At 45.2% G+C, this 19,625-nt stretch overlaps 1 protein-coding gene across 5 annotated transcripts in view; it reads left to right on the forward strand.

Moving 5' to 3' along the window:
- Positions 1 to 4,776: 4,776 nt before the first annotated feature.
- The window catches only part of KIF21B (kinesin family member 21B), a 63,803-nt gene continuing 48,954 nt past the window's right edge, over positions 4,777 to 19,625 (forward strand). For all 5 annotated transcript variants that reach the window (XM_081010508.1, XM_081010511.1, XM_081010510.1 and 2 more), the window contains exon 1: positions 4,777 to 5,145. In XM_081010508.1, coding sequence (XP_080866634.1) covers positions 5,102 to 5,145 — 44 coding nt within the window. In that variant the 5' untranslated portion in view covers positions 4,777 to 5,101. The remainder of the gene's footprint in view (positions 5,146 to 19,625) is intronic.

Genomic DNA, 19,625 nt, shown 5'->3' on the forward strand with positions numbered 1-19,625 from the left:
CAGCAACATTCAAAAGGGGAAGAAGCAATCCTTCAGGGCTCAATGAGTTTCAGAAATTTTCATCTGCAAAATGTTGACTTAGTTATGCCTTTACTGCCGCAAGGACTAAATTCCTAGAACCACAGTGACAGCCATACAAAGTTGTAAATCTGAAGAGCTGGACAACAAATCTTAACAGATCTGAAAGTGTATGATGCAATCCTGAGCTGCAAAGTATCACTGACCATGGTTCTATCTTCAAAGACAGTATGAGTCAGAACCAGACAGCTTCTCTAGAGCCTGATGCTACCGGATATAAATGAAATAACAGAAGTAAACAAATCCCACAGCCTCAGACGTGACCATCTCAAGGTCATCCAGTGATCTTCAAGGCTATGGGAGGATTTGAACATGGTTCTTCTTGAGTTATAGTCTACCCACTGCACTTAGCTTAGCTCTTCAGTCCACATGGGGTGTGTGAAAACTTTGAGGAAGGGTATTTTACCCAGTGCTCTTTTCTATGACTTTATAATATAGCCATAACCTCTTTTTTTGTCTGTTATCCTGTGCCTTTAACAGCAGCTTGATCTGCAGTAGGGGATAATGTTTATCTCTATGATATGAAAAGGCTTGCTTGCCGATTGCTGCAGATTGAGCTATAAAAGTCAGAGAAGCAGGCTCTCCCCCCCCCCCCCCCTTGTCAGTTGGTGCTACTGCTATAAAAGCTCCTGGGGTGGAGTGGAGAGAGAAGCAGCTAAATTCTGTTACCACTTTTGCAGACAACAAAAGCTGCCATAGCTCCTCATTGCTGCTCCTGCCTGGTGTGCCTCTTGTGCCACGATGCCCCACCTCCTAATATATCCTGCATTTTAAAGCCCAACACAATCTCAGCAGCCAGCTCCTTCCACACAACTGGCTTCATCTCAACGCTAATAGATATTAAAATACGGAGGAATTATGCATCCCCGGGGAGGTGCTGAATCAATAGAGCCTGGCCGCTCTCAGGGCTTTTATTTGTTAAGTCAAAAAAATGGGGAATGGATAAAGGGCTGCTGGGAAGCAGAATGCACAGCCAAGCCATTGTGAATATTGAGCTGGAGAGGGTTCTCTCTAGGGTGCTTAAAGAAAATCCTCTTCCCTCTGGAGGCCAAACTCTGCTATAGCCAGCCAGGGATCCTGAACCACCCTGGAGCAGTGAGTACTAGTTACATGGCCAGCTGTCCAATAAATTGTTTCCATTTCAAAGCATTTAATTGCAAATTACAGTTAGGAAGAGAAGCAAATGGCAAGAGGACTCTGGTAAGAGTGCGATTTTTCTAGAAAAAGAGGTGTCAGAACTCACCTTTAGAACAGCAATGGCACCCACCAGAGAGGTGCTGGAACTCCCCTGAGATGTTCCAGAACTCACATGAGAGGTGCCAGAACTAAGTTCCCTCTGAAAAAAAGCCCTGCAAATCATCATCATTCCTGAAATCTGCCAGTCTCTGTTGCCACCACTCCTTCCTTTGTGCTGACGCCACCATTAACAGTTTTTAAAATTAGACAGCAAAGGTGGATGTGAGATGCAAAGAAGCCAGTTTATCAAGCCTCATTTGCATAGAGAAGCTTTTGATAATTACTACCAAATAAACAGCAAAGTTTTTTTGTTTGGGTTGGGGTAAATTTGGAATTGAATGCACTCTTCAGTATCCACCGTTTAAGCAAAGTATCTGTTGTTTAAGAGAGGAAATCAATCAATTGTGCTCTTTATGTCAAGGCAAATTATGATCAACTTTCCTCCTTTGACTTGTCAAAGTCATTCCCTCCCCAAAGGCTGTCTAGAGTTTTTCTCTCAACTGATTAAAACACTTTGCTGAGAAGACTTTGCAGCACATTGGTTCAGAATCAACGTTGTGATAGAAGCTAGAGATGCCAATATATAGTCCGCTTAGCCTTCATTGAGAAGATGCATGTTGACAACTAGTTATTTCCAGAGATGGAAATGCTCCATCATTTGCGCCATCATTCGAAGTTAGTATTTTTGCCAGCTGGCATTAGGCATTCAAAATTAAGCATCCCATAAAAAAGCATCCTTAAGCAATCAGAAAGGGGTTAGTGTGTCATGCAGTACAATAAAGATGATGAATCCACCCATCATACAGTTAGTGCTTGTGAAACACTGACCAATTCATCATATATATTATACACACGCAGTGCTATAACAATAAAATACATCCGCTGGATGTTGACAAAGGATAAACGTCTTGAAGCTCTGGGTTTGCAGTTGGGAGCTTCAAAAGTATAAACGTCCAGAGAAAATCACAAGATTTATATACAGCTTCATTGTACTAAAACCTCAAAACAGTTTACAAAAAGAATAAAACAGTAGAATTATCAGTAAAAGACTGTTAGAAATAACTATCTAAAAGTTAAAAAAAAATCAACAAGCTAATTAATAGTTAATACCAACCACCTGACATTTATGTAAATGCATTCATTTTATTTATAACATTTTAAACTGCCCTCCATCGGAAGATTTCAGGGCACTGACGTTATATTTAAACAAAGAAACAAACAGCCACCAACAACCTATAGGTAAAGGTAAAGGGACCCCTGACAATTAGGTCCCGTCGTAAACTACTCTGGGGTTGTGGTGCTCATCTTGCTTTATTGACTGAGGGAGCCAGCGTACAGCTTCTGGTCATGTGGCCAGCATGACTAAGACGCTTCTGGCGAACCAGAACAGCACATGGAAATGCCATTTACCTTCCCGCTGGAGTGGTACCTGTTTATCTACTTGCACTTCGACATGCTTTCAAACTGCTAGGTTAGCAGGAGCTGGGACCGAGCAACAGGAGCTCACCCCATCGCTTTTGATCAGCAAGCCCTAGGCTCTGTGGTTTAGACAGCAGCACCACCCGCATCCCCAACAACCTATAGATCAGACTAAAGACGTAAAACTAAAGAACTCCTAAAATATCTAAAATGTTTGGGTAATGGGAAAGTCTAAAGCTGTGCCTCATTTGGCCAGTGGTCCTGCCCAATGAGAGCCATAATCCAACAACATCTGGAGGGCCACAGGTTTCCCTATCCTTGTCCTGGGTCCAGCTTTCCAGGGCAGCTATAAGCAGTGACCCTTCTGGGGCCCTGGCAGCTGCCCAAGGATGCCAGGAACTGATAGTGGCCCATTACCACATCTCTGTCTTCTCAGCAGGGCTTTCTGTGATCCATCAGTACAAAGGCTCAGTATTTAAATGTGAAAGGGAACTATTAATTACTCCCCAGGAAGGAACATAACCAGCTTAGCCAGCTGGCTATAATGGTCATCATAAACCAGGATTTCAACATTGCTTGCCTTACAAGAAGACAAGCTAAGGGAAGCAGAAGGATATCCCAGCCAATATGACTGCTTGAAACAAATTATTTATAACATCTTAAACATAAACACACTAGCCAGAGCCTCTGGCTTTTAATTAACCTACAAAGAACTCGTCAATCGCACTCATTTATCTTATTGTGAGATGAAGAAGACACATGGTAGGTAGAGATGCGCTAAAAGAATTGCCAGCACCCAATCCAGGGAACATGCATTGTGTTTCTTGTTCAGCCTTGGCTTCCCTCATCTATTATCTACCTTGTTGTGACGCCTGCCCACTTCCCCCACCCACTGAAACTAGTAGGACACCAAGTGATCAATAAATATGATAAATAAAAAGCAGAAATGTGTGCAGGCACAGGTTTCCTGTTCCAGTTACAAACTACTGGGCACTCCTGTTTACTATACATGCACTCCCTCTCTCCGGACGGGCAAACAAGCATCCCTCCCATGCTCACAGAAATGGAGAAAGGCCACCTGCATCAGAGATGGGGGAATCTGTTGTTGGATTCCAGCTCCCATCAGCCCCACGCAGCATCTGGAGGGCACCAGGTGGCTGACCAACGCTGGTATAGAGAATCATTTACAAGAGGAGACTTTTGTTTAGTTATTTAGGATGCAAGGCGGGCAACTTGGCCACCTGTGGCCAGTAGGGGGCAGAAGAGACTCTTTCTCAAGCTCCTACTGCCCTAAACTTAAGTGTCTCTCTCCTGCCCCCTTATTAGGATTTAACACAATTCACATCTCAGTAAGAGAAAAGGCTGCTGGGCATCTCCACACAGCAGTCCTATGTGGGTCTACTCAGAAGTAAGTCACACTGAGTTCAAAGGCAATGATTCCCATGGAATTACGACTGCCGTCTCAGTTTAGCCACCGCGCTGAAGGGGAGATTCGCAACGTATCTTTTCAGAGCACAAAAGCTCTGTCCTGCAGCTTCACTCTTCCTACTCCGCATTGCACCCGGTTCGCACACATATATATTACATTAGGGGGGGGGGGCAGTCCCACGATCCATGTGCTCACACTTGAAATAACTTCCGAGCTCATTCCGGCTCTTCTCTGAATGCACCATGGGCGGCTGTGGGTAGATCAAGACACTCTGCACATGCTTAAGAGACGAAATGGGCTGCAGCTCACGAAAGCTTATGCCTCACTAAAAACCCGCCCCGTCTTTAAAGGACTTTTTGTTGGTGTTTTGTTTTTTAAAACCCCTGACTGCATGGAGAGCACGCTCTCGAGTCCATCCTTACCTCCGAACTGAGTCCTAATGGTAGTGCGCCTCCCCTCGGCTTTCGCCTCCCCCCGCCCCAAATCCGAATCAACCCCTCCTCCACCTTTTTCCTCGACGGAAGGGGCGGGGGGGGCGACGTTCTGGGCGCCCCTCCCCCTCCCCGCCCCCTGCTCCGGGCAGCTCGAGGCTCGCTGGCTGCGCGGGCTCCCTCAGCAGTCCCGCTACTGCCGCGGGGCGGGCAGGAGGGAGAAGGGCGCTGCGTAGCTTTGCGCGCCGCCGCCGCCGCCGCCGCCGCCGCCGCCTCCTCTCCCAGGCAGGAAGCGAGAGAGCGCGGCTGGCCGTAAGAAGAGCAGCCGCTGCCGCCGTCGCCCAGCATGCCCTCTTCTGCCCCAGGCGGCCTCCACGCCTTGCGCTCCTCTTAGCCGAGTCGCCGCCTCAGCCTCGTCTTGGCCCCGGCCCCATGGTGGTTGGGGGGCAGCGCTCTGCTGCGGCGCGGGGAGGCGGCAGAGGAGGAGGAGAACGAGAAGGAGGAAGGCATGGCCGCCCAGGGGGACAGCTGCAGCGTCAAGGTGGCCGTGAGGTGAGCTCGGAGGAAAAGAGCGGGGGGGGGGGGCGGGCTGGGAAAGAAAGACGTTCGGCGCAGGTGGGCGCAGACAAAGGGTGTCCCTCGCGCCGCTCGCTGCAGGCCGGTCCATTCATCTGTCGGGGGTGGGGTGGGGAGGGGAGCCTCCCTACGGCAGAGGGGAGCTTGTGCCATTGGTCTTTCCTCAGGTGACATGGGCATTTTTGGACTTGCCTACAGCGGGGATCCTGCCCTTGGCACACGGACCCGCGTTTGTGGGACTGTTAGACGGGCATCCTTGGGGAGAGGCGCGCGCCTCCGTCTGCAGGCAGGGGCGTGTGAGCTTTACCGGTTGTGTGGCATGTGTGACACACACACACACTCCGATCCGTATTGTCCAGTTCCTCTTTGTCTCTGCTGCAGAGGGTCACCCGGAGTGGGGGGACTGCACTGTCCAATTGCTGGGCTGATCGGTCTCTGTGTTTATGCGCATGTGATTAGCCACATCAATATTTTGGCCGCCGCACCTCACACCGTCCTTTTTTCTTCTCCTTTTTGCCTCTCCTCTTTTACCCTGTGAGTTTAAACCCAAATCTCTTCTTACAATGAAATCCTGTTGCTATCTGTGGAAGCCAATTTTCTGCTGCTTCCATAAGTAATGTGCAAGAAGCAGGTTTGGAGTATTTGTCTCCTGAAGAGACCTAGAGCTGCCCCTCCCTCCTTTTTTCTGAAGTCAAAGCAAGAGAGACAAGGAAATCCTGTATTTTGCACATTTGCTCTGCGTTTTGCTGCCTTTCCTTTCAGCCACGTCTCTGCCTCTGTCTCTCTTTGCACACTCCATTTATCCCCGTTATTGATATTTCAGATAAATCCGCTGCTGTCAGGTTTCCGTACGGGCTGGCTGGTTCCTTCCCCTTGTTAAGCTCTTATCTCCCTCCAACAACAACGAAATCTGTTTTGTTTGGCTGTCAGTTCATTTTCCCTCTAACCGGAGTTTGTGCTTTAATCTGCCATATGCAGGTGCCTGATATCTTTTGAGCATCATCCTTTTGTTTAGGGTGGGGTTGGGGGTGAATCTGCCTATGCAGTGTCTACTGTGAATGGCAGGACTGCTTCACGCCCATCTCTCTCTCTCTCCCCCTCTCACACACTTTGCCAAATGCTGTCGCTCCCTAGCCGTTTTGCTTCTTGTGAAAGTAATAATTGCATTGCAGGTACAACATTCCCCTTTCGGTTCACCTGAAACCAGGCAATTTGCTTCCCCACTGCAGGAGAAGGGCGGTGTTAATGCAGTGGCCCACTGCCCAGGGTTTCTTCCTTTGTATTGACTCTTGCCGCTGAAGATGTATGCCCTTTGGATGTGTGTGTGCATTTGAAGGCTCTTTAATAAAAGAAACAGAGGCACTGTGACCAGTGGAGTCCATGAGCTCTGCACAGGGAGAGCTGTGTTTTGGAGTGGGGAGGGTTAGCGATGGCTGTCTCAGGATATTGCCTTCAGTTCCCACTGCAGTCTGTCATCTGGAGACGTTAAGTGGTCTTTGTCAAATGGAATTGAAACGGTGATGGGAGAATTTATCCGAACACCAGACTAGTGTATGCTGAGCACAGATACCAGGAGCTGCCATTTTGGCAACCCTTCATTGCCTCTGTCAGGGTGGGAGGCACATTTGTGTGCAAAACCCTGTATTAAGATCAGACATGCCAAGTGTGGGTGAGGCCACTACCGCAGAGACGCTCACCTGGACATAGCATGGTTTCTGTTTGGGCTTCTTCATTTTGAATCTAAGGTGACAGAGCACCTTTAAAAAAAGCCTGAGAAATGGAGCCTTGTATTGTTTTGCTCCTTTCATAGCAGGATACCATTGTTACACAGAAGCAAGGATGGAGGGGCAGGAATCCTGAAATCTCTTGCTGTGTGATCACAAGCACTTCCCATCTGGCCAGGTTTGTCCAAAGACCATTAATTTATTGGCCTGAGGACTGTGAAAACAGGGTGGTTTTCCTGCCTCTCTTTCCTGGCTTGTGAACTCTCCACCCTTAGAACCTTTGTATGTGTGTGTGTAGGGCATCTCTGAGATACTCAAGATCTGGGTGTTTTAAGCAGGGAGGTCAAAGGAGAGAATTGTAGTTTACAAAACTACCTCCTTCTTGCCAAGTTAGTGTTCTTCTGTGGCAGGAATACAGGAGAATGTTTTTCAGTTGAGCAGATGAGCCTCTGAGTATGTGTAGATAATGAAACAGAAAGTTGGGCAGACCTCCATCAGACCTGGTGCTGAACATTGACCCTTCTTTTTCCCTGCTCAGAGTGTAGGGGGAGGCACCAGATCTTACATATGATTTTGGCATTATTGCTCCAGACAGGTGTACTTCTCTCCGGGCAACAGGCTTTACCTATCAGTGTTCTGACTATTTAGTGTCTACATTTGCATCACACTAGCACAGGGCTCCTTATTTGGTGCAGACACTTCTCCTCCTAAGAAACTCAGCTTTTATTTTCAACAATCCCAAGTTTCTAGACCTTATGGTTTAGCTTTCCAAATGGATGACCATGGGTTAGTCTATAGCAGCAAAATCAACCAAGAGTCCTATGGTTAAAGACTAACACGTTTCTTTCTATCTGTCTATCACCTATCTATCTATCATCTATCTATATCTATCTATCTAATCTATTTATCTATCTATATCTATCTATCTATCTATCTATCTATCTATCTATCTATCATGGCATAAGCTTTCATGGACTGAAGTTTTCATGGACCAAAGATGCATGAAGTGAAATCTCAGTTGGCAGGTATGTGCATAAAAGAGAAAAATATGTAAGGTGTCAGTTGAAGGGCAATGTGTTTTAAAAATCCCTTGTCATTGCCATTCAACTCCAACCTTACATTTTTCTTATTTATACTCTTGTGTGTATATATACCTCCTAACTGAGATTTCACTTCAGGCATCTAACAAACTGGGCTTTAGTCTACAAAAACATACGCCTCAATAGAAACAGTGCTGTTCTTCAAGGTGCCACAGGACTCTTAGATTGCTAGTGGTTTGGAGAGAACCTGAGACTTGTGTCGAGTACATTCTCAAGCCAAGTGGGACACAGCAGGATTTCCTGAGGTGAGGAGGAAGTCATTCTTCGGTTTTCATCTTAGCTCCTTATCTTTCCCCTCCTCTGCAAGTGCACTTAGTTAAGCAGATATATGCAAGCCTTCTTAATTTGCATAATTCCGACAGATTTTTAAACACATTCTATAATTTGACGCTGGGGAGACAACAAAGAAACGAGGCAGTGGAAGAAGATGTGCTGTTTCAGTTAAATGTGCTTAAGCAGGGGGCCGTAAGGACTGGCATGGGGCATCATCCATTTCATTTGAAAGTGTAGGTATGGTGAAACTGCAGGTATGGTGAGATGAGAAGGGGACTGAGCTGAGGTGAGAAGGCCAGTTAGAGAAGAGATGGGCGGGGGTCTTGCCTGTGCCTTTGACAGACATCTGCCCCTCTCTCTGGTTCCACCTGTGCAATTCTGCTCTTTATAAACAGAAGGTAGGCTGCTTTGTCTGCTCTCTGTTTTGACTGAATCCAGTAGAAACTGCTTTTTTTCCCCTTTTGCTGTTGACCATTTCAGAAACTAAAGGGAGGGGAATGAGTTTATTTTAAGGGCAAATTGAGGCTGCATCCTGCCCAAACAATACAGAAAATGCAGCCATTCCTATCTTCTTCTCCCTCCACTCTCTCCTTCCCATTGGGAACTGGCCACAGGAAAGCCCAGTTCTTAATCTTCTAACAATGCATATAGATGGATAGATTTTCAGAAGCTCTTAGCAGTCACTGAAGCAGACATCAGAAATGCTTTGTGCTCAAGAGCTGAGCTCATTCTTCACACTGTGACTGAAAAATGTGAAAGAAGGGAATAACTTGGAATATATTTGGGGAAGTATGAAACCTTAATTGCCTTCCCCCTGTATTTGAAGCTGATCTGGCCTGTGTTCAGATGACAGTTTTGAGGGGTGTCTTGGGCTCCCTTCCTGAGAAAGTGAATTTGACATCTCCATCCATTGACTCATAGATCTCCTCTTGACAATATTCAAGCACTCTGATGTCGATATGTACAGTGTGCTAGCTTACTTAGAGAAACATGTTCAGAAAGCAAAATTGTTCTCTTAGGACAGCTACAAGGCTACATCTACTTGAGCGATGAGCTAAGAATTCTGAGAGAATTCATTGGAACTCTTATTCATCTGAGCAATGTACAAGTATTTGCAGTGGATGCAGGATATACGTAATAAGTGCTGGTTTTGACCTATAAAACAGTTCAGGACCACAATACCTCGACCGTCCTCTCACCATATGAATTGACCTGGACAAAAAACATTCCTCTTCTCCCAGTCCTTTGGCTAATGAAACAATCTATGGCCTTTTAAACTGTGTGTGGGGTTACTGCTTTTGTTTGTTTTTAGGCTTTGTACTTTTGCATTTTTAATACTTAAACCACCCTCTGATTTTTGAATGAAGGGTGATATAAAAAAATTAATAAAAATTAATAAATAATAATAGTAAGTGGGAAGTGGGGTGAAAAACAGAAGGGAGTCTGGATGATCACTCTGCCTTCGGTGGGTAGTACAACCTACACATGCAGAATGGAAAGGATCTGTCAGTGGATTGATTGATTGATTGATTGATTGATTGAATGGACATTTATTATTACAGCCAAACAGCCAGCACAATAGTCAGTGGATGGACCTTTCTAATAATGTGGCTCAGCTCCTTGAATATGGAGCAGACAGAAGGGAGATGGTTGCATAGTAACATCTGAGAAGCAAATCAAACACTGCTTAATATCTATAGAGTAGAGGTAGGGAACCTGTGGTGCTCTAGATGTTGGACTCCAGCCCCCGTCCACCCTAGCTAGCATGGTCAGTGGTCAGGGATGACAAGAGTTTGTACTCCAGAAATATCTGGAGGGCCACAAATTGCTCAACCCTGACCTAAAAGAAGGACTGACACATTACAGTAGCGAATAAGGATGCTGCTGAGAACCATATTCCCATGGTGAGTTTTCCATTCTGGAGCTGTAATGTAGAGTAGCTTATCATATGGGCAGCCATCATTGAATGGAGAACCTCCATACCTTTCCCAAGCACTTCTAGAGATATCCTGTGATGCCATGGAAATTCCTTATGCAGAGATGAGGATCTGTACAGCAGTCTGCCATCATATTAGAATTGTGGCACTGAGAAGTTTCCATTGGCATGTTGTTTTCATTCTCTGTGGCCATTGTAACCTGTCCATAGTGTCTGCAGTGGATTTTCACCCTCCAGTCCACAATAAAAGTGTGTATGTATGTGAACCAGTCATAAGACTAGTGAGTAAAAGGTCATCGAGTTGGTGCAGCTTTAACATTTTTGGGCCAGCTACGGTGTGGGCAGAGCCAGCCATGTGGATCCTTGTCTTCAGCTGTCACACAGCTGGTTCTGATGCAGTTGGTCCTAGACATGGCGTCCCTTTAAATGTTGCAGCACCATCGTGGGACACACCCATGGAAAAGTGACTCTCCATGCCAGTGCTTTGATATTTAAGGAGTGGGCCAATTCTTTGTTGCTTCTTGATTCTCCATTTTATCGGTAGCATCTTCTAATTTGCATCCTCAGCAGATTTCACTTACAGTTTCCTTGCCAACTGAACGAAAATACTGGTTAAAAATGGACTTCTGGATTGATCACTGAGAAACTCCACCCCTTAACTCCACTCTGGTTTGAAGGTCTGCCTTTTAACAAAACCCTTTCTCCATTTACTGTAGCCAGTTCCTTATCCATCTTACTGTACATATATATCCTCCAGTTTCATTAATAATTGCTGATGTGGTACTGCAGCGAATGCTTTATGGCATTTCGTTTGCCCAGAAAACCAATTATCTTCTCAAAAAAGAATATCAGATTAGTCTGGCAGAAGCCTGCACAACGCTCTCTCTCCCCCGCTTCCTCCCACCTCCCCTAGAGCTCTACACGCCACTCCATTCATGTGTTGTTGTGACATGCCAGGTGATGGATAAATGTTCTGGGACTGTAGCCTGGGACTGTGGTGTTGTGCCAGACAGTGGCTGCACAATTAACCTTCAGTGACTGCATGTTGCCTCTTGTGTTATTTTCTTCCACATCTAATAATTATCTTTGTTCTACTTCTGTCTGTCACTGAGTGTGTCCTGCAAGCAGAAGCCTTTTTAAGCTTCTCAAACAAACAGCAAGGACAGTAACACTTTCTTTCAAGTGGTGCAACCACATACCTCTATGTGGGGGCCTTCTTTTTTATATATAGAAAAATTGGTAATGATCATCCTTCTCTCAATGTCTGCCTCTCTGCCAGTTTCCAACAGAATGGGTTGCCGTTTGCCTTACCAGCTGATCCGTTTATCCAGATTTCTCTTTAATCTTTTTCACATGATGATTTAAAAAAATAATAATAAACCATTTTCAGTTTATGATGCCAACTTGCAGGCTGAGAGAGGTCTGTGTGGAATACTTAGAGACACATTCTTTGAAAGTGGAAGAAATCTGCTTTTCTGCCTCTGTTGGTTCTTTAGGTGTGATGAGGACTGTTTCAAACAGGCTTGTATCTGAGTCATTCTCCATATATTTCTCTCTCTTTTTTGCATTTGCAGTAGAGATTGAGGTTTTATATGCCCTCTCATTTATTTTTTTTGCAGACTTCAATGCAGCTTAGGAGATGGCATCTCAAACCAAGGAACTGACACGTGTGAAAGAAAGAAAGGATTTTTGTTCTTACTTTAATTGCAATCCTATAGCATGTGATGTCAAACCTTTCAGCTTCTTCAGTGGTTTACAAGAGGGGGTTGGGGAACTGTCCAAGAGGCACCTTGCAATGGAACTGATGTATATGGGAAATGCCAGATTTGCACATGGACAGATTGGTGTTTTTTTTAAAGGGAGTTGTTGTTAGGGGAGCATCGACTGCAATACACTAGAGAGACGGTGGAGGCAAAGGACGAGAAACTAAATCCTAGAGAAACCAAAACCCAGTGAAAAGTCTCTCATGTCATTGCTCTTTGTACTGAAGAGGGGTAGGATACAGAAGGTGTTCTGCCTTCCTAACAATCAAGTCCCACATACAAACAATGGGGGGATCTGAATGGAGTTTAGTTTGTATCTTCTGAGAGAACTGCACATCCCTAGGGAGGCCAGGCCTACTTCTGACTTGGGAAGCCATTGACATCATTTGCTAACTGATGACACAGAATCTTCCTGCAGATCAGGGTTTTTGATACAGTAGTTTAATTCAAGCAGCTAAGAGCAGCTTTTCTTGCATACAGGGACCAGAGTGCAAAATTAAATCTATACATGCTGCATCAGTTGTGTAGAGCTCGTGTGTGTATTATTTGCCATTCCACCCCCCTTTTAAATACTTAAGAACAAGTTTGATCAAGGATTTCCCCCCCAACCCCCCAATCTGAATGTGCTTGAAACAGAAACACTGTCATTTTGTACAGAAGTGCATTTTGTACTGCTTTAAAATGACACCCGCAGCAGGAAGAAGGGCCATCAGACCCTGGGCAGACTAAAAAATAATCACATTTATCTTGTTTGTGGATTGTCTTAAAAGCTTATTTGCTTAAATTCGTTTACATGTGCTTCATTAAGTTTTAAGTCTGCCTAATGTCCACTCCAGACCTATCTCAGACACCACAGTGCAATTTCTGGTCATTCTGAATGTCTGCGTAGCTTTTGGGACCAATTTAATGAAGGCTGTTTTAAGTCTGGCATTATGTTAACTCGGTTTGGTTTTGAAGGTGGAAATAATTTGAGCATAAAAACTCAGGCTCTGGCTGTCGTCAAAAGTGGCTTTGCAGGAGATAAACTGATTACGGTACTTTGTGGGTTTCCTGCTTGCTTGCACTATGATCTAGCAGGCTCTGCCCGCCTTAGTTCAGAAATTACCCACGCCCATTGTTGCATGCTCATATTCTTCAGCTCTTGGCTTCGCAAAGATTGCTCCTAGTCTCTTCTGGGCTGTTTAGTGTTTCAGCAAATAACTATGTAGAGTCCAGCTCAGTCACCCAGGATGGGTTGTTTCCACTGAAAATGCAAGCTTGTGATATCAGTAAACCTGAATGATAGCACTTAGTGTGGCCGGTTTTAAGGTTGCTCTGCGGTGATGGCGTATTGTGTGCCATTGTTTTTCACTGGTTTGAGAATCACAGGGATTCTATGGGCCTGGTTTAGAACTGCTAGGCAAAAGAGCTAAACAGAACAAACAAACCTGTTGCATACCAATTGCCAGAGATGTGTGCTTTCAAGAAATAAAAATTAGAAAAATTAGATTGGCCTCGGAGCACTTCCTGAAGTGTCTGAGAGCTCTTGTCAGAGTTGAGGAGGGCCAGGAAATGGAGCTTGTGAAACTGGGGGAAGGAAGTAGATTTCTCAAGTTTATTTAAACCCTTGCAACCTCCAGACCTCAGCCACTTCTGTAAACATTCTTGCTGAAGCATGCCATGTCCTTGATCTCTCCAAGAGATGGAGCCCCCTGCTGCTAGTAACACTGCCCCCTCCCTCCTCATGTCTTACTCCACCATATGCCAAGTGGCTTTTCCTTTTTGTAAGGGGCGGGGGTGAAATGGCAAGTTTTCAGTACTAGCCCCTTTGGGGCAAAAAGCAGGAGTATTCCATAGGAATTGGTTTCAGATGATAGCTTGCCAACTTGTTAATGGCGCTATGCTTGGTGAAAGAACACAAAGTTTGCCCCCCACTTCCCAGTAGCTCCTTGCTCCCACGCTGCCAGTATTTACTCTGATGTCATTCAAGCCTCAGGAAGACGTGGAGGATGTAATTGGCGGGTATAGATGGAAGTGGGGGAGAGGGAGTGAAAATCCTGGTTTCTTCCTAAATAGGTGTGTCTTCAGTATAAGTAGTCTGTTTCCACAGGGCGCAGGAAAGGTAGAAGCTGTTGCTGTCCATTATATTGGATTGCTTTAGGCCAGGAAATAAAAAGATGTATCAGAAACAGGAAGCACTTAGTACAGGGGTCCTCAAACTGTCTACTCTGAGGACCCACTTGAGAGGGCTCAGAATTGATGTAACAAAATGGCAGAGTAGATGCAGGAAAAATAGTGGGGAGAGATGGAGGCAGAGAATATTAATTACATCATTTTCTACTGATATCTAATCCTTCTTCGCTAAATTCTTTGCCATGGTGATTTCCTTGTGGCAGAGAGTTCCACAGTTCTCTCAAGCTAAGTCAAGGGATTGGAAGTATTGTGATCCAGCCTTCCCATTTTAAGCAGAATTGCTGATCCAGAGGGTCTAAGTGTAGAAGGGTTTGTTTTATTTTATATTTCACCCCAGCACATCTCTCTCAAAAGTATCTTTAGTTGTCTGCTGTTATTTATCCTCTTTTCACACTCTAACTTGTTCCCTGTTTCCACTGCCAGTTTATTTCGTTCCTCTTCCCTGGCTCCATTTAACATTCACTTCTTCCTCTTCTTTGACAGCTTGGCAGAGTGAGCATCCCCTTCACCTCTATTCCCAGTTTATTATTATTTATTAAAATATTCAACTTTTGTCTCTCTGACTTCCTTCAGTGGCCCCTTTGACTCCTTCACCTCAGAGGAGGCGGGAAAGGCTTCCTGGCTCAGTAGGAGGCCAGCTGTGGTTTGTGGGCATGTGTGTGAAGCAGAGGACCCAGAAGTCTCAGCAGCTGCTCCCGGGGTCTTCTCCTTTTCACCTCCCACAGCCACTTTGACTCTTTTACCTCCCTTCTTCCTGTTCCTTTCCTGGCACATTATCTATTTCCCCCTCGCTACGATTTCTTCCATTGCAAATCTGCATGCTACGCTCTCACTCTTGCCTCTGCTGTTTAACCTGACTCCGGCTCCAAGGCATGTTCATGCCCTGCACATGCGGGGAGCTGCTGCTAGGGTGCATCCAATCAGAAGGCTGCAGCATGACCAGGGGATAGGCTGTGATGCTAATGCTTGTTTGATGGTCGCTGGCCCACAGTTTAAGAAACACTGGCGTAGCAGGTTCTTCATGTTTCCATGAGTTAAACTGGTGTGTAAAACTGATTGTAGCTGGTGTCAGTTTTGCAGTGTGCATTGATGTTCCTGTTATGTTCTGATCTTGGAAAGTTGCGGATTTTTAAAAGGTTTTTAAACGTAAGTTGGATGGCCACCTGTCAGGGATTTTTCAGCTGTGATTCCTTCATTGTGAGAGTTGGACTAGATGATCCTTGTGGGTGCCTTCCAGCTCGGCAGTTCTATGATTCTGTGACCGTGTTAACAACATGCAGCAGAAATAGTGAATGAGGCTCAAAAGCACATTTAAAACATTGCTTGTAAAGATGGAACCTGCACAGGATGGGAGCTGAATTGGAACAAAGAAACCGAGGGATCAGATCTTTGCAAAGCATTTTGTAGCTGTCATATGGAAGAGGCTGTAAATACCTCCATGTTTTGGATGAGAGGCAAGTTGAACCCTTCCAGTGCATATGTATGGTATGAGGGAGCAGTACAAGAACTGTCCTCCTCTGGATGGCCAGAGCTGCCCACCTGGAACCCACTTTGGTACTACAGCATCATAGCATTCTGAAGGAACCACCTAATAAGAAACAGAAGCATCTTTTAGGTATTCTGGCAATAGGCTGAGATCTGCTTTTCCAGCAGTATTTAATCCCAGGACCCTGCTGCAGCATTTCCCTGCCAAGGTGGGAAGAATGAGTTCAGTGGCAACTTGTGGTACCAGACCTTTAAAACATTATAGCAGTGCATTGGAATGAAGCCATGGAGAAACATCTCTCCATACTGCTGCTGGAGCATCTCAAGTGTTCCATAATGTACCATATGTGGGATCTACACTTGCATGCTTGTCAGGTATGCAAAGGATAGTTTGGAGGGGATGGCAATCCTGAATGGAGCAGTCTTATCATGGTAGCTTCTTGGATGAGACATTATTTCTCTGGCTTGGGAGGCATATTATTGCCTTGGCTACAAAGCTGTCAGTTGGAGTAAGCATTGCCAAGGGGATGGTGCTGTCTAACACAGTACTTACCCCGTGTGAAGGGATGTAAATGCTGCTATTTGCTAACTCTCAGCACAAACGGGGCCTTTCTTCCTAGGGTTTTGGAAGGCCTGATGTCATGTCAACAAGATTTCATTTGGCATCACTGAATCCGTCCATGCAAGAAAGACACAGTAGGAGCTAGCAAGGGACAGCTGGCTTGTGTGCTCTGCTCTGGAACTTTCATGTAGTAACCAGCAGAGCTGATGCTGCTGTTCTTGAATGGCAGGTGGGATTGGCCATTGGATTGCCATTAGGAATAGGTAGGAATATGGATCTGTGAGAAAGTATGTAACAAGAGAGGGAATTGGGGCACCGTGTTCTGGGCTGTGGTAGCCAGGAATGGCTGCAGAGATCAGGTCTGCTGCCACTAGAAAAATGAATGGGAACAATGAGAAATGTACCTGTTCATCAGTCTGTGCTTTCATTTCATAACAAATGAGATTAAACTCTCAACTGATGCTCTAATGCATGTATTGTTGTTTGATGCTTTTTTACTTTGTAATCAGCCTAGAAGTACACTGGTTCATAAATAAACAGTTTGGTTCAGTGTTTAATTCATTCTGATACAATGATACACATCTCTAGCTTTTCATTTCTTTCTAAGTTGTTATACAGATCTGTACTCAGCAGGGTGTTTTTGGAGCCAAAAAAATGCAAAACAAATAGTAATAAGAATCACAGAATTAAAACCATTAAAATTCAGCATACACTAAAATAAAGCTCCTCCAAATGCTTTCTGAAACAATAATTCTGCCTCATTTGCAACACAAAAAGATGGGGGGAGTGTCATTGGGGTCCACAAGGAAGGCAAAGGGAAGAAGTTGCCCCCTGAATGGCCCCTCTGAATGGCTAAAACTTTAGCTCCACAGTTTTCTTTTTTAATGTCAGTTTCTAGCATTTGTAGAACCTGAAATATGAGGCAAAATGAACAAGCACTTTTCTTATCTTTTGTGTGTGTGAGAGAGAAATAAGCCTGCTTCCCCCTTTCAGTGTCTGACTTTGATTCCCCCTTCAAAGATTCCCATGAGCCCCTGGGTTGGGTATATATTCCTGCCATTTCTCTATTTCTACATGGTCTATTGCTGCATGGCTCAGGCTGCATTACCTATTTGTAGCAGCACAGAATATGGTAATTTGGATCGGGTCTCCCTCACTTTTCCTTCTTGCCTCTCCAGCTTCTGTCCTGGAGAACTGAAGCCTTGTTTCAGGCTTTATACCTGAGCAGGGCATGGCAACACAACCAGGGAGATGTCCATGCCATCCACACCCCAACATTCCTGTCCACTCCACCCTTGTCCTTCTTGCCTTGCCTGGGAAGGTCTCAAGCCTCCCAATGATTAGGAGCCCTGTGATGTTACTGGGACCCTGGTTGTGAGGAAGCTTCTTATCATGGAAAATGTGCTTAGCACCCCACTTCAGACATTCCAGTTCAATGCAAGAAGGTCAGTGGTGGAGAGGGTGCGGCTGCCCCATGCAAGGATGTGTGTGGGGTGGGGGGAAGCTGGCACGCACTGCCCCTCACTCCCATTCATGTTTCCGTTCCCTCTTCAAGCATCATGCTTCAAGCAGGGCTCTAATCTCTTTTCCCATCTGGCAAGCTTCTTTCTGTAGGAACCAGAATGCTGTTGACTAGCCTCACATTCACAAAGCTACCTCCCCATCCGCTTTGTCTAATTTTTCTAGCCCCTATGCAAATGGGACTGTCATGTTTGAAGAGTGTGAGTTCTAGTGGTGAGAGTTATGAGGTTAGTTCCTGCCTGGGCTGAGCTTCAGACAGTTCTGCTTTTCTTTGTGCTAAATCTCGCCTTGAGGGCTCTGAACATGTGATACAAATAAAGGGAATGGATTGATGACAGTTACGATTCTCGTCTCTGGGTGATTCCTCTTGTCAAGTTTTCTGCACAGTGGAAGTTATGTCAGACTTCTAGACTGCAGTTCTACACACACTTATTTGAGACATAGTCAGTGGGGCTTACTTCTGCCTATACATGAACAGGATTGCACCACAGAGTTCTTGTGCTTTTCCATGAACAAGGTGGGCTCCATTAAAAACAAAGTAGACCTTTTAAAAGCATGCTTAAGCACAAGCACTTAAGATCGGTGAATTCCTCTACACCAGGCATGTCCAAAGTCCATTTTGGGGGCCCACTGGTCAATTTAATCCGGCCCCCATGACAGTATATGTCCTGGGGTAAAATCCTAAAAAAAAGCACAACAACTTTGGTCAGCCCTCGCGCATGTTCACTTCATCAAATCTGGCCCTCTTTGGGCATCCCTGCTCTACACAGTTTGGGCATCCCTGCTCTACACAGAATGCCCTTTCACACTGGCATTGTGATGACACACCAGGGCATTTGTCCCAGACATAAAAGCTTTTTGCAGCATGGTGGTGCACAATTTGTCCCAGTTTAGTTATTTTGGTATTATTTATTTCTTTTGGTATTATTTATTTTAAAACATTTCTTTGTTGCTTTTCTGGACAAAGACCCTCCAAAGTGCTTTGCAACAATAAAACAACACTAAAATAAGTGTTACCAGTACACTTCAAAACAATAAAACTCATTCATATCCTCCACAACATAATCCAGTCCAGCAAATGGGACAAAAATTACTTGAGGGAAGACCACTTGAACTGCATAAATCTTTTGGGGGTCCCCAAAGGCCTCAAAAAGCTGCCACACAAAAGGCCTTGTCTCTGGGTACCACCTCACAGACCTAGGGTGTGTGTGTGTGTGTGTGTGTGAATACAAGAGGGCCTCTGGTTGAGATCTCAGTGTCTGGGGAGGGTGATATATTGTTTAGTAGGTGCAGTAGATGCTGCTGGGCCAGCAAGTCCTACTTTCATATACCAATTTGTGAATAGTCAGGTGAGGCAGATAGAGCTGTTCAAAAATAAGAGGCGTGTAAGACCAGTGTAAGACCAAACAGCCTCCTGCCAACCTAGCAGTTCGAAAGCACGTCAAAATGCAAGTAGATAAATAGGTACCACTCCGGCAGGAAGGTAAACGGCGTTTCCGTGCGCTGCTCTGGTTCGCCAGAAGCGGCTTAGTCATGCTGGCCACATGACCCGGAAGCTGTACGCCGGCTCCCTCAGCCAATAAAGCAAGATGAGCGCCACAACCCCGGAGTCGGTCACAACTGGACCTAATGGTCAGGGGTCCCTTTACCTTTACCTTAAGACCAAAAAGCACATCATGAGGCAATAATAATTAGAACTTCCAATTCATTTTCTTTTTAAAAAAGTTGTTACTCACCTGGGGGTGAGGGTTGTTAGGGTTTTGTTTTTGTTTTTATGATCACTAGTAAGTGATACTTAATGCTTTTCCTAATCAAAATCCTGTTTTCCCCACCCCATCCCAGTTGTAGCTCAGAAAAAAAGGGCAATTTCTCCCAGCTGCATTTCAACGAAAGCAGGCACACACATTGTGGGATCCAATT

The sequence above is a fragment of the Podarcis pityusensis genome, assembly GCF_964106645.2.
Source record: "Podarcis pityusensis genome assembly, chromosome: 6".
In the NCBI taxonomy this organism is placed as follows: domain Eukaryota; kingdom Metazoa; phylum Chordata; class Lepidosauria; order Squamata; family Lacertidae; genus Podarcis; species Podarcis pityusensis.